The sequence below is a fragment of the Ostrea edulis genome, chromosome 3 (genome assembly GCF_947568905.1).
Source record: "Ostrea edulis chromosome 3, xbOstEdul1.1, whole genome shotgun sequence".
NCBI classification, from domain to species: Eukaryota; Metazoa; Mollusca; class Bivalvia; order Ostreida; family Ostreidae; genus Ostrea; species Ostrea edulis.
In genome coordinates this window covers 4,063,368-4,078,737 of record NC_079166.1, presented here as the reverse complement: position 1 = coordinate 4,078,737, position 15,370 = coordinate 4,063,368, and the positions used below count along the sequence as shown (strand labels likewise).

General features: G+C 32.5%; 1 protein-coding gene and 1 long non-coding RNA gene across 2 annotated transcripts; one reads left to right on the top strand and one right to left on the bottom strand.

Annotated features, from left to right (window-relative positions):
• Positions 1 to 1,470: 1,470 nt before the first annotated feature.
• On the bottom strand, positions 1,471 to 15,087 carry LOC125677019 (tyrosine-protein kinase receptor Tie-2-like). Its single transcript, XM_048914933.2, has 6 exons — positions 14,932 to 15,087; positions 12,707 to 12,768; positions 12,479 to 12,616; positions 11,840 to 11,965; positions 11,624 to 11,725; positions 1,471 to 1,853 (listed from the first exon to the last, which is right to left on the bottom strand). Exons 1-6 carry the CDS (start codon positions 15,015 to 15,017, stop codon positions 1,648 to 1,650), a joined length of 720 nt encoding a protein of 239 aa, XP_048770890.2. The 5' UTR covers positions 15,018 to 15,087; the 3' UTR covers positions 1,471 to 1,647.
• On the top strand, positions 7,766 to 8,876 carry LOC125677031 (uncharacterized). Its single transcript, XR_007370905.2, has 3 exons — positions 7,766 to 7,887; positions 8,191 to 8,372; positions 8,669 to 8,876. It is a non-coding gene; the product is annotated as an uncharacterized LOC125677031 (long non-coding RNA).
• Positions 15,088 to 15,370: the final 283 nt, after the last annotated feature.

Here is a 15,370-nt window from a genome sequence, read left to right as displayed (position 1 = left end):
TGAAAAACGTCATTTATTAATGATGAACTTAATAAACTACTACAAATCAACTACATTATTAATAGGGATATCCCAACAAACATAATCCGACTTATTGAGCAAATGTTATGACAGACAGTGGGATCTCCCTAGAACTTAAGAGAAACAATATACATAAGAATGTATAAGTATAAAAACATGTTAAAGCTCATATAAAAAATCCGGGGATCATCGGGTAACATATTTACACACAATAGTAAAACACAATAGCAGGGTGATCTCCCCTTAATGTAAAAACCAAGAACATGTAAAAATTAAGGTGACATCTGCACAGTTCCGCCATAAATCCAATGAAAATTGGATTCCGCCACCCAAAGGACAAAGATGGGACTGGTGACATACATTGCTTATCAAAATGTCAGGAAAAATTATGTTGAGACAGGTAAACATAAACACATTGAAAAATTGTGATTAACTAATTTGTCAGGTGTCCAACGAATTGTGATCCTTTGGTAGCTGACATCTGTTTTATATTCTAATTTATTCAAAACCGTCTACATAGGAAGAAAAAAAAATCTTGCTGAGGTTTCCAGTTCGACATTTAGATATCTCGACAACGTTTTATCTTTTAACAAAAATGATTTCCATTCAGGTCAATTCAATATATCCCAGTGAACCCGAAGTAAAGGACATCACAAAGTCCTCCACCTCTGCTTCGTGCTTAGATACTTCATTGACCATAGATGTTAACGGCTAACTAACAACTCAAGTTTATGACAGACGGAATGACTTCAGCTTCTCTAACAACTTCCCACATCTATGAAGAAAAAATTCCATTATCCCCTGTATATGGTGTTTTTTTCTCTCAACTGAATCCTTACGCAATAACTTGATCTCTGCATGATCCTTTTTTTAACATGGAGACAGCCTACTGACAAACACGATGATGATATAGGGGGTTCAACAGTCTCATGTACAGTCAGTATTTCACATTTTTATGGTCGTTATAATAGTCTAGCTTGGCAATACTACCGATAATTGTCTCAAATGCTTTCTGACGTGTTTCTCCTAGGCATCTGATGCTACCTGTGATGTGTCCAGGGGTCCGTGTTTGTCCAACAATCTATTTTGTATTGATTATAGGAGCTATGAGATTGATCATTGTTCTTTATCTGCACATTACATAGACCATTCGTTACACACTGCTCGTGACTTCGAATTGCTCCGTTATCATGAACGAGATACAGGACTAAGGATGTGTGTGTGGCCGATCGGCAGGGAATATTTTCTCTTAGGCATCTGATTCCACATGTTGTATTTCCAGGGATCCTTGTTTATCATACTCTTAATCGGTAGTCTTTTTAAGGAGTTATGAGACTGACCACTGTTCTTTATTCACATTTACACATTTGGAAAAAATGTTAACACAAAAATTCCAACATATTGAGTATATCATCAGTTCTGAACATCAACATAGATAACAACACCAAATATAAAATCAAATATATTTTCAGTCAACATAGTAATTTTGTTGAAGCAAGAGGGATTATTTATACGTTGCCACAAATCATGAGACACTTATCGATATAACTTTAGAGTGATGGATATCAGCTGTAATGTACATTGTGAGTGTGTTTAATACCTGCAAATAAGTTCACGCCAAACGTTTCACTCGATTTGTAATATTGTTCTGCTTCTTGGTTTCTTTGTCAATAAATAAGTTCCCACGTAGATCAATGTCAACAATCCAGCAATTACTGCTAGACAAATTATACCTGCAGTAAGTCGATGAGCGTTCCTTGATTGTTTGCCGCTTTTTGTATACTGATTTTCGTTTTCACAACTCTCAATCCGGTTGGGAAGATTTGATCCAGCTTTGAAGAAAAACGGGAAAAACAATTAACAAAGAAGAAAAAGCAATAAGGGTCGATTTCTGGCCAACATTTAAAATAGTTAAATTTGAATTGTTTAATTAAATATGATTTGTGATGCAATATCAACAATTTTGCAATATTTGTTTCTTTAGCCCATCAAGGGGCACACACATGAAAACCCCCGACCTTTTTTGAATTTCTGAAATTATCTTATATATATGTTGACAAGAAATCTTTCAATAAAGTAAGTAAGATAGCATTGATAGTTAAGTTTAGAACATTAAATGAAACTCTTTACAGTTTAGGTAATTTCGATTTAAATTCCATTCCAGGAATAACGCCATGGTTGTTTTTTTTAAAATGTATAGATTTCTGAAAATATTTTAAAGTTTGTTAATTACACATTTAAACAAAAAGCAAGGCATGTTACAATTCGATTTAAAACATCAAAAGGAAATTACTGAAATCGGAAACACTGTGTTTCAATCGCATTTCTTATATAAAATTCAGTTCACCAAAGTAAACAAGGTGTAAAGGTTTATGGTTAAGTTCAAAACGTGAAAAAAAATTACTACACTCATAATTCACTTGACTATGTCTTTAACTCCTGATTCTAGGGGAACCCTTAGATATGTGGTGAAAATTACATATTTCAAAACATATTTCATAACTTGTGTCATACAACATTGATCAAAGTAAACAAGTTCTTATAATGTATAGTTCAATGTACAAAATCAAACAAATAGGATTATGATTCACTTCACATGAGTCCCGATTGCCGAAAATTTATTAAATACCTTTATGAAAGGGGTATATGTCTATAGTTTATCCAGGTAAACATGGGGCGTATTTCCATAATCAATTACACAATATCATACATATATATGCAAACACCTCCAAATCAAATTCGAGCTATTATAACGCATGCTTTTTTAAGAAATCACATAATGTCTCTTCCATTACTGTCTTAAACTACCTATAGTCCTAGCAGTAATGAATCAGTTTTTAAATAGTTGAACCAAGGATGGACATAATCTAACTGCCTTGCAGATCAAAGGTAGAAGATGCCCGGTGTCACATATGCATAGCCACTCTTGCGTCAGCACAGCACTGTCAATACCAACCAGTAATGTTACCGAAGGAATGCAGTATTCAGGAAAGATATATGGGAATATGGTGATTCCCCATTACTACGTTATGAGTTCCTAAAACAAAACAAAAACTCTAACAAAAGCGAAACAAATCAATCTATTTATTGCATGTAATGGTTATGAAATTGGTTCTCTTCAATTTATAGATAATCAAAATCTACACAAAAGTATTTTGCACACAAATAGATGCACAAAACACAAAACTGACATTATTACTGACACTATTGTCTAACGATTTCATATCATGAAACATGCATGTTTAGCCCATTTTTTTAATCTATATATCACAAGTTATTTACTAATGTTGCATATACAAAAAAGGTATCTTACAGTCATTAAGATTCTTTTCTTCGTATCTTACCTCTGTATGTGACTTCCAGTAAGGAGTACTGTAGTTTGTTCAAAACATTTTTGTCCACATGTGAAATTGGAACGTACGTATTCGGTGTTTGAAAATTAGACATGTCTTTGTTCACTGTAGTCGCACGAAAGCAATAAAACATTTATTTAGTAGCTATATTAATGATTAACAATCTTCCCATCTGTTGTTTGCGACCTTTAGGCAGTATGCTCATATTAACGGCTGCAATCATCCGTTTTACCGACTTTGCGACTGCATCACCGAGAAAACTTGCACATGAGAAGATATTCAACTCACTGGCAGAGAATATGTGAAAATCTATGTTAGTAATTAGGTATGTTTTTACTTTTTCATCAAATAGGTTTGTGCTTCTTTTTTGTGTTTGATCAATAGATACATTATATCTAGATCTATTATACTTATCAAAATTTGTTACCAAGAAAATAATACCTTTTGTACCCCTCTCTCTCTCTTTTTAACTCTCTCTCTCTCTCTCTCTCTCTCTCTCTCTCTCTCTCTCTCTCTCCTGAAAAAGATTTTTACACCATGCATATATTTACATAAAAGAATAAGGTAAATATGAAATGTAGACAGTATTAGAGTTAATATTATTGAGTTCGTATTTTAAAATGAATTTCATATGTTGTGAAAATATCCATGTAACCTCTCTCCCACATGTATGGAACAGTGTATGTATGAAGTGAAAATTTTATAAATAAAAAAATTATTAAAAAAAAAAAGATATTCATCCCCACTCTACTGCAATTTATGCATTTTGTGCCGTGTTTACGTCTTATATCGTTGTCTATTTCGTCTTGTTAATGTTTGTCCAGCTGCCTCAAATAGCATTGCATAAGCCAATCAAACCACGAAAGACGAACCGGTTGCATTCTAATCTATTTATAAAAGTGATACAACTTCATGACAATTTTCCATATATTATTCACAATTTCGTTTCATTTCGTACATGTGCATAACTTACTTCTTTTTTCCTTTAGCTCAGCATTTTTTTAAAATAATACTTTAACATTTTGTGTATTTCCAGCATTTGGTACTGCATGGCTAATCATGGATTATTTTATGGTAAAATGAACGTCCTCAACTAGTTTTGAGCTTGTATAAACTCAGATGAATACAAATCTGCATGAACACTGTATCGTGGGGCAAGGCTGGCTATCTCTAATCAATCAAGAACACAGCTTTAGATAGCAACATTTATTTACAAAAGAAAAAAAGATAGAAAAAGAGAACAATAATGATTTCACCCCACTCTCACACTTACCACTCACCTACCATCCACATAGCTTAAGAAATGAATATTTACAATGAAAAAATTCCAACCTTATCAATATTCTCTAAAAGATGATATAGTGATACAGTGATTCAATTATTCAGTTATGCATTGTGATAGTTATACAGTTATAAGGTTATTCGCCACTTTACTTCACCGGTCAATATTGTCATCCCTAAGTTTGTCGAATTCATCAATTGTCAAAACATCCATAACACATGGCATGTTTGCACATATAATTAAGTTCTCTGTACTGGAGTGGGGGAATCATGATCGTCACTTATCTGTGATCCCTGGTAGTTCTTGATTGTAGGATTTGAACTGTAGATCCATCTCCTCGTGGGACTGAATCAAGATATTAGTGGTTCATGGATCCCCGCTTATATATGCTCCAACAATGCACCACATTGATTCCCTCGTTCAATTCAATTCTGAATCAGTAGTTATCCATGACACTACAGTATGGCAACTATCATAAATATAGGCTACTAATTAGTGTATTTTATTGTAGAGAAAATAAATTGCATGATGTCAAAGCATGTACATGTAAAAGCTAACATTGATATCTACAAAAATGGCGGACCCTGCATCACATCCGGTTATTCACTTCCACACAGGCATAGAAAGAAGATTTAATGTCACAAGAACATTACAAAATACATCGAAATTACCTGGATAGCTCTTTATATAAAGTGACAATAAAATTTATATCCCACGCCACCACACATGCAGGTAAAACGGCCAAGTTCAAATATAAGAACGAGAATGTACAAACTGTTAGATAAGCGACAAAATACTATAAATTAATTATAAATGAACAATATCTACTTACCAAGGTCGTGTATCCTTGTCCTTGTCATATACTATTACTAGTATATAAGAAGTTCACATCGAACACGTGTCAGCATACAGCACAATGACACAGCTACTGTACCGTCTTACCATTGACTCAACTCATCCAATAAAGTTACACTCGGGTGATTTTACAAAGATCGATGTGTTTGATTTAATAACAGGTAGATAAGAAGGTGTGTTCCAGTACAACACATTATATAAAGGTAAAATGACATTAGTGATTGTTACAAACACGAACACTGTTTTAAACATGTAGATATGAGAAATAATGGTTAATTCGTTGGTTTTTGATTGAATTATCGATGCTGTTTAACCCCTTCTCTACCGTATCGGTCAATTTGACCGGTAGCGCGTAAAAGCAGGGCAACGCAAAAGGAGTGCCTCTAAATCTTTGAAACTACGGTCATAAGATATATAATCTATATATCATATTTTTGGAAATGTCCTCTATTTTTTTACTATGCAAAAATCAATAAAGTAAGTAAAGCCATTAAATTAAAGAAAGCATTTAAAGTGAAAGATGGCTTCGTCTAAATATGACGCGATGCTTTTTCGCAAGGTCATTTCCCCCTCGATATGATTTTTTTTATTTTCCTTATGAATTCAATATTTTTTATATTTTTGAAAAGCATATATTCCCTGCTTTCAGAAGATATAAAAATTATTTTTAATGCCTGGCAAAGTTCTAAGAAAATAGTAATTTTTTGCACATGTACGTTTTCTTACGATTTTATTTTTCAATGTTTAAACAAATTGGCGTTTTACCTATATTTATATATAGAAATAGGGAAAAGTAAATACAGCCTGTAAAAGTAGAAGAAATTTTCATTTTGATGGGCCCTTATTCGTGTTTTAATTCTCGGTAGTTTTTATATTACGATAAAATGAAATTGGGACATCCTGCGCGGTTTTCTTTAAAATTAGCGACAAAACGTCCTCGCTAAAAACGATCGACGCGCGTCGCACAATAAAGTGGTGAAAACTATCAAATTTGTATTGTCCTCTTTTAATAAATTCAGTACCTTTTGATACACTAAAACAATATACACATATGTATGAAATAATCAGCCAGGTATTCTCTGCTTTTTTTTAAAGCATAAACCGTATATTGGTATAAAACAGTTACACAACCTATATGTAATTTCATAAAACAATTAAAACACCTATTGAGAATATACATCGGCAGAGTAAATTTAAAAATAAAAGATAAATAAAATACTTTAATTTCAGATATAAACGTTATATTTGTTCGGAATAGTAATAATTTTCCCCCTGCCAAACAAATAAAACTAAAAAGAAGTTCGCATATACATGTAGCCTATAGGCCTATAGTTTGGGCATTCATGGCCGCTGGTGAGAGGGTTATTTTCCAGGATTTTTCCATGTTTATTAAAAATTATCTTTCTATGAAAAGAAAACACAATCTGTTAGGAAAACACATATTACGTCATTGTAATGATAGAATTTATTACCATAATTTGAATTATTTTTTTCATATTGTAACAGAAATATAAACGAAATGTGAGTTTGGGCCGAAAAGGGGGGTGGGGGGTGTGGGTACGTAACATCAAAGTCTGATTTTGACAGGCTAATGAAAAATCATATAGATTTCTGTTTTATCCAAATGCATGTATTTCATATACACTGAGTAGCTTATGACCATAAATTACATGTGATCCATACATGCTGGTACTGGTATGCTATAAGCTATGATCTTGCCTAGATTTGTTCTAATTTCGACTAAATCCACACCCCATCTGAATACCATGCAAGGGGATTTAGACACTGTGTACCATGAAGAACCAATTCAATTCTACTTTTATATCTGGGGTCATATACATTCCCTCAGAGTTGCAGTATTTTCGCTGGACCCTGTAGGTTTTAACCTGAATTTCTTCAGTACCCCCCCCCCCCCCCCCCCATTGTATATTCTAGGTATAATGCTGACACCTACATCATGCATATCTTTTTTCCATTACGCACTCTGCTACACTTGCAATGTATAATAAAATATTCCATCATTTCTAACACATGTACGTACGCAATCCCCTACCAAATGTCACTTCAAATACAAGACATCTCTATCTTTAAATAAATTTGAGCTGTACTTAAGTGCGAAACTGTCCCTTGCTACCATAAAACTTATATTTTGCTTTAAAACATAAACCAACAACTCTTAATTGTAATTTCTTTTCATCTTTAAAAAGGGTATTGACATCCCAATATTTAGTGGGCAGTTCCCAGGTATCGTCCGCTAGTGACAGTCTGCTGGCAAATCCAGGCATGCGATGGAAGGATGCTGATGTGAAGGACACAGGGACACCTGATCCACGAACTGTGGTATTTCATTCAGAATGACAACCTGACACTCAGTTGGTATGACTCTTTGAGGTTGAATATACTAGGGTTAAATCTGTATACATTTGGTTAACAATAGATAATAATAAATAAATCCAGATGATACATTCACAAATGGAATCATGGCGTCATGATACCCTGGAATGCGTGTTTTACTGTGTTTTTTTTTTACTGCATTACTAGGTATCACATACATACAAAAAGAGACAAAAAATGGAAAATCATTATTCTGTTTCTAATTATAAGGTATGACAAGTTTTCTAAATGCTGACAAAAAAGGTATGGTGGCCAATACTGATTTTATTTGCAATTTCCTTTCAGATATGGGACCCGATTATTCAGAGAACTGCAGATTTTAGAAAGCCGTTTTTGACAGAAGATTTGGTTTTCTCCATCTGTATTGCCACCAACCATTATGCTGAGATGGTCATACCTAGGGGGAAGAATTGTCATTATGCTTCCCAAGGAAGTTCGCATCCTCTCACTGAAGAGGAATTGTACAGGTATTTCTAGTTTTAAAGTACCGATATTGTGACAGTAATTTTCAGTTTAAAACGAATAATAAAATGCATAATAAAAAGATTATCTTTACCAAAATTAATCTTGCTGTGCGTCTAACACATTTATTAAAAGTGTACTACAATTACCTTTGATAAAATTTCATAAGTAATTAATGCATACTAGTAATTTGCAGAGGGCCTTGACCCTAGAAAACATTTACAGAGCCAATTGAGCATTCAAAAGCTCTGACAATACATTAGTATTTAGGGTTAAGTATTAAGAAATTCTTTTCTTCCAGATTTTTGTGCATTATCTTATACATGTTTGCTGTGAAGTTCCAGTCGATAGACAGATACTGGTCAATGCATGCCAATATCGGAACAACCCAGTACAGTGTATCAGGAATGATGTCTAGAAATAAGTTTTAAGAGGTTGAATATAAGAACATTTTTGTTAAATATGATGCAAGTACATTTAAATCTAGTGATTGAAAGTAAGTACTTGAACATTCGTGTATGTTCAACTTGCAGAGGAAAAATGAGTAGTACTTTTTGATAACATTCGATAAGGTGCTGTAACTTCTGTTGCTTAGCAACCAAATATATTTGAATGCAAAAAATTTTAATTATTTTAGATTAACAATAAAGATCTTTGTTTTAATATTGCAATATTTATTCTATTTAGTGGAACATAATAGAATGGCAAAACGTCATATTATTAGAAAATGATGCATATGCACAATGTATATAAAGTACAAAGTTTCCATTTTATGACCTTTCACCTTAATTCTCTTCATCATATATTTTTGTTAAAAACCTTTTAAAATTATTAAGATTTATTTAAAGATTATATTTTTTAAAATAATGTGACATTTACTAATCATCATTCAATGTAATTGTGTTTAAATTGTTTCAAATGTATGTAGAAAGGCAAATTATGGTCAAAATTGTACTACGAGTGTTGTTACTTAGCAACCAAACATATTTGTTTGTCAATAAAATTGATTAATTTGATTGTGATGCGTTTGTAGTATTTTCAAAGACACATCACCTCGTACATTTAGAATTTCCTATTTTTGACTCTAATCTAGTGAGAGGGGTCGTAATATATATATTTCAGAGAGAAAAAATTGCAAAAATGTGCACATATATGACCTTTGACCCTGTAGATCTCTTTGAGGTCATGAGATACCTTGACAAACTTTATAAGAAATTATTCCCTGTCCAATTCCTAATAAAATTATATGTCATATGCCTATCCCAAATCGTGATACATGTAGATTTTATTCGATGTAAAAATATTGTCATTTAGTCTTTAAAAACCTTTAAAATGTGCCGGTAGAGAAAGGGTTAAAGTACAAGCAACATGTTCTTTCATATCAATGCATAGCAAGCTTGAAGTGAACGAATTCAGTGACTAATGTCACAGTCAATGCTAATATTAAAAATATACGCAAATGTCCCTACATAAAGAAGATTGGTGCTATGAAATAATACATTGTGATCAATTTTCTGAATTGTATACAGAATAGCACATGGTGGGATCCAGTTGACATGTCATATTAGCCCTTGTGTTTCAATATCAGCCCAGGAGGTCGAAGGCCCTAGTGCTGATATGCGGCTTGGGGGCTTCAATAACATTTTACTAGTTTTAGCATGTGATATTTTATTCATTATATACGTGTGTCTGCAAAATTATGTTTTTGAGGAATATTTTATCTGATATTGGTTCAGAGAGTTGATTTTACATAATGTCAATATTCTATTCATTACATATGGTTAATGTTTTGCATTTCCTATAAAGGAAGATTAATATACAATCTGCATAAGTCAATAAAGTCATTTTGGAATTGAATGGATAGATTTGGAATATATTAATTGCATCCATCATAACTCATACGTCTTACTTCTAATAGGCCTAGTAAGTTAAATATATTTTTGTCAAGGATATAAGGATATGTCGAAGATTTTCAAATATTTGATCAATTCAATTCCGAGTAATTATAGATAATACAAGTTCTCTTTCTTAATTTGATAATTATCCGAGTAATTATAGATAATATAAGTTCTCTTTCTTAATTTGATAATTATCCGAGTAATTATAGTTAATATAAGTTCTCTTTCTTAATTTGATAATTATCCGAGTAATTATAGATAATACAAGCTCTCTTTCTTAATTTGATAGTTATCAGAGTAATTATAGATAATATAAGTTCTCTTTCTTAATTTGATACTTATCCGAGTAATTATAGACAGTATACGTTCTCTTTCTTAATTTGATAATTATCCGAGTAATTATAGATAAATAAAGTTCTCTTTCTTAATTTGATAGTTATCCGAGTAATTATAGATAAATAAAGTTCTCTTTCTTAATTTGATAATTATCCGAGTAATTATAGATAATATAAGTTCTCTTTCTTAATTTGATAATTATCCGAGTAATTATAGATAATATAAGTTATCTTTCTTAATTTGATAATTATCCGAGTAATTATAGATAATATAAGTTCTCTTTCTGAATTTGATAATTATCCGAGTAATTATAGATAATACAAGTTCTCTTTCTTAATTTGATAATTATCAGAGTAATTATAGATAATACAAGTTCTCTTTCTTAATTTGTTAATTATCAGAGTAATTATAGATAATACAAGTTCTCTTTCTTAATTTGATAATTATCAGAGTAATTATAGATAATACAAGTTCTCTTTCTTAATTTGTTAATTATCAGAGTAATTATAGATAATACAAGTTCTCTTTCTTAATTTGATAATTATCTATTTGCCCACTGATCTGATATGTGATCCGTATATGTCATGCAAAATCTGTATCAACATTAACGTGCGAGTATATGCTTGAGTAAAAGATAATTTGATAGTACATAGATGTGGTACTTTGATTTACCATACAAAAGAAGGGTGGAATGATACTTACATGTATATTATCAAAGAAAATAGCCTATGATATTTTGTGCATGTGCTTGACCATATTTAAATGGGTTATTTAAGTAAAGCAAATACTTTAAGATAGTAAGCCTTATACTTTGACTTGATACAGGAAAGACTTTGATTTAGTTTAGTACAAACTATAATAGTCTTCTTTCGTTCTATTGCTGACTGTAGTAAAACCATCATACATGTAACAAATGTGTACCGTTCATTTATAGTATAACTTTGATACTACGTTTTAAATATGAATTTTATAGGGATATACCGACTGAACTTGTCGGCTATTTGTTTATTCACCGCCATTACCTGTACTTCTTAGTGTGTAAGGTTCAACAGCTACTGTGTGCTCGTTAACTTGGATATTCATTACAGTTGTTGATGTGGATGCTATTTTAGTTTCATTATTGTCTAGAAGTAAATATTTGGTGCATTCAGCGCTTACATACCATCAACAATACAATGCAACGAGTAAGAGGGAGACAAGAAATGGTACATTTATTTCGTTTAACAAGCATATGATACCTTTGCACCCCGTTGTTGCATTACATAGCTGCTGTTCGCATTCACAATTTTTTTGACATTGTTCTCCATAGTTTGGATATAGGCAAGGGTTTTCACAGTTACATCCGTACAGACCAGCTTCACAAACTGAATTCAGATATCACAATTAGTTGAACTGATTTCTAAAGATGATAATTTCTTAGGAAATTTTTATGCAGGCGTTTGGAATATTAATCAAATTACTCCCACACGTTTCGAAGGGAACATTTTATTGCATAAATCACCCATGGCAATATTAGTATTTGAGGAAAACAAATGACCAACAATTTTGATATATACTCAAATCCTACGAAAAACAATTTTAAGAACACAACAGGCGAATATATATGCAAATGACAAGAACTAAAAACAAAATATATAAATCATCAACATTTTTTAAATGTACACGAATTAATTAAGATATACCATTTAAGTTAACAAAAGAATTCATACTAGGGTACCTTATTTTATTTTAACATCTTGAGAACAGCATGCAGTTTATCTAAAGATTATATATCAGTCAAATTGGAAATTAACACAGTCTCACCGCTCGAAAATGTGTAAATTCTCATTATTGTGCATTAGATACCTCACTATGTTTAATGAACACAATATAAGTACCTTTTTCACATTCTCCACAACCATGCTGACGATGACAATAATGTATACTGCAGTTACAAATAAACTGACAGTCCTTCCCGAATGCTGGATACGGACAGGGCCTAGAGCAGTTAGGTCCATGGAACCCGATATCGCACGCTGTTTAAGATAAAGAATTTTTTCATTAAGTTTCATTTATCATTCCACAATATCAGTATTGAATCATCGCGACTTCTTGGTAATACATACGTATACAGTTCTTTAGAAGTTTATTCCAAACGTATCCAGCGCAACAAACCGATCCGTTTACCCTAAAATATTAAAAACGACAGTGACTGCAAATCACGTGGTTGTTTTTATCTCTTCAATTCCGTCACACTTACACTAAAACGTTACCAGTATTGAAAGGACTGGTAGAATTTAGACTTATTCATGTTGCTTTGGGCCACAGCGTCTGCTGCACGGGGGTTTAAAGTCATGTTCGATACACCAGTGACTACTATTTCTATATGGGAGCAGTTCACGATGGAGTAGACACTGTCATGATTGCCTCTGAAGTTTGATGTAGGCCAATGTACGATCGAGGTTGAGTCCCGTAGGTATCCGGGTTAGAATAGGTCCTCACTAACCCTTGCTTGTTGTAAGGCGATCCTACGGATGAGACCGCAAAAACGAGGTCCTGTGTCACAGCAGATGTGGAACTCTACAGATCCCTCCCTGCTCAATGGCCATAAGCGCCGAACATAGGCCTGAATTTTGCAGCCCTTCACTGGCAGTGGTGACGTCTTCATATGGGTGAAATATTCTCGCGATCGACGTTAAACAATATTAAATCAATCATTCAAGGTATAATCCCGGTCATGAAATGAACACCAACAACTAATGAAATGCTAATTAAACCACATCTTGAAAATACGGATGTATATTTAATTGCTGTTATAAAATTTAGAAATTCATTTCAAAATTAAGGATTATTTCCATCATGCATTGCTCTTATCTTTGGACGAATTTGGTTCCACTTGTTTGGCACGCTGTTTTTGGCTATATTTAGATTTAAAACTTCATAGTCATTTCGGATTTCAAACATTTCGGTTGAGCATCACTGAAGAGACATTATTTGTCGAAATGCGCATCTGGTGCATCAAAATTGGTACCGTATAAGTTTTACATCTAAAACGCAATACATGGATGTCCGATGATTCGTGTTTTCCCATCTCTCTATTTTGTATTCCTGATAAGAGTTGAGAGATTGATCACTGTTCGTTATTTTCACATTTCATGTAATTTATGTCACTCATAAAATATGTTTTGTTAAAAGTTAAACATCAATTATGACATAATCATATACATGTAAACCTGGATATCAACTAACTTGAAATTATATTGAATGATGATTTCTGCATACCAATTAACTTAATCGCATTCTTTAGTTTCTTGAGAAATTTCTCTAAGAATATTCTCTACATTCTTGTGTCAAATATTAATCCCCTTCTGTACCCTGATTTATCTGGTTTTGGTGTTAGCAAGCCATAAATCTACAAGTCATCTACTTGCACCTAATTTTGAGTGAATGTACCACGATATTCTAAAAGATATCTATACATTGTTTTCGATACTCCTTGAAAATAAATGAAACGTTCTTTTCTTACCACCTTAAGTCATCAGAATAACGGTGTGAACAAATGCTACTCGAGTATATTAACACAGTTATCTCAAATATCCTGAGTCTTATATACACATGTATATAACTACTGGCAGATTGTGTCACAATGAGAAGACATTGAGAGAAGTTGCCTACTTCAATTTGATTAAGAAATATTTACACGAACATTGAACATCAACAAAACAAATTAAAGGAACTGTACATTCTTATAATATAGAATTTAAAACCCCGTCTGTGCATGGTTCTATGAGGACTCCAGCGGCCACACAGTGGATACATTTTAATCTAAAGTATATGATTTGATTTGCATGATATATTTGCTGTGTATGGGATGCATCCTTGTAGTGATCAAGAGGAAGGTTTTCAAAACATTTTCCTCCCCGTGTCTTTGTACATTCTTCGACTTTACTTTGATCTCCGTCTAGCTCTAGATATTATCATATGAACATACCAAAAAATGCATTGTTAGCGGCAACTTTCAGAAAAATGATGCTTTAAGCACACCTTGATTATTTCCAGATAATTGATCCTTTCCTGTCGGAAATTGAGTGGTTCTTTATCTAAAAATACCTAAATTCCCTTTATCAATGGATGCGTAATGTCCAGATTACTTTGACTTTATTCAGAGGAAAATAGAACACAAGAACAATTTATACAAAGACAGTTGACGAAGTTTGATCAGAAAGTTTTACTTCGTCTTGAACACTAATTATTTAATAAAGAATGTAGAGTTTCAAATGAATGGTAAACACATCTTTTACATGTGAATCTGCTAATACTTAAAAATACAGAGAATTTATCCTCTACTTACCCTCCACAAATTGGTAATCCAGATGACTTCATCTGTTTGAAGAGAATACAAATTATCGAGTATTTTATAAGATGGTTTAAAATCATTCTGCAGTTATATCAACTTATTGAAGTATAGTTTAAAAGCTGGTAGGAAATAACACTGAATGTGTTCTCCTTGAAAATGATGTACACGTTACTCAAATTTCTCACTATTTGTTTCCTGTTCCAGTATCATGCCATATATCAATTGTATTGCTAATCTTCCTGATCATGCTTTCATTAATCATTATTAATTAAGTATAGATAATGCTGGAAAATATTATAGAATTATATTGTGGAAACGTTTATTACCTATAATGATTGTAAATACGTTAATCCGAATGGCATGCGTTTGAAAACTCTCTTTTAATAATATTTTAGTAGACTGTTTTATTCATTTGCAACACTAGATCTCTAAG

What these genes read in the sequence shown, in the direction of transcription:
- LOC125677019 (XM_048914933.2), bottom strand. Translation starts at nt 15,017, where the DNA reads ATGATTTTAAACCATCTTATAAAATACTCGATAATTTGTATTCTCTTC. An exon ending in ACTTCTAAAGAACTGTATAC is followed by an intron (nt 12,617 to 12,706) that starts GTATGTATTACC and finishes TATCTTAAACAG; the next exon opens with CGTGCGATATCGGGTTCCAT. An exon ending in TTGTGGAGAATGTGAAAAAG is followed by an intron (nt 11,966 to 12,478) that starts GTACTTATATTG and finishes ATCTGAATTCAG; the next exon opens with TTTGTGAAGCTGGTCTGTAC.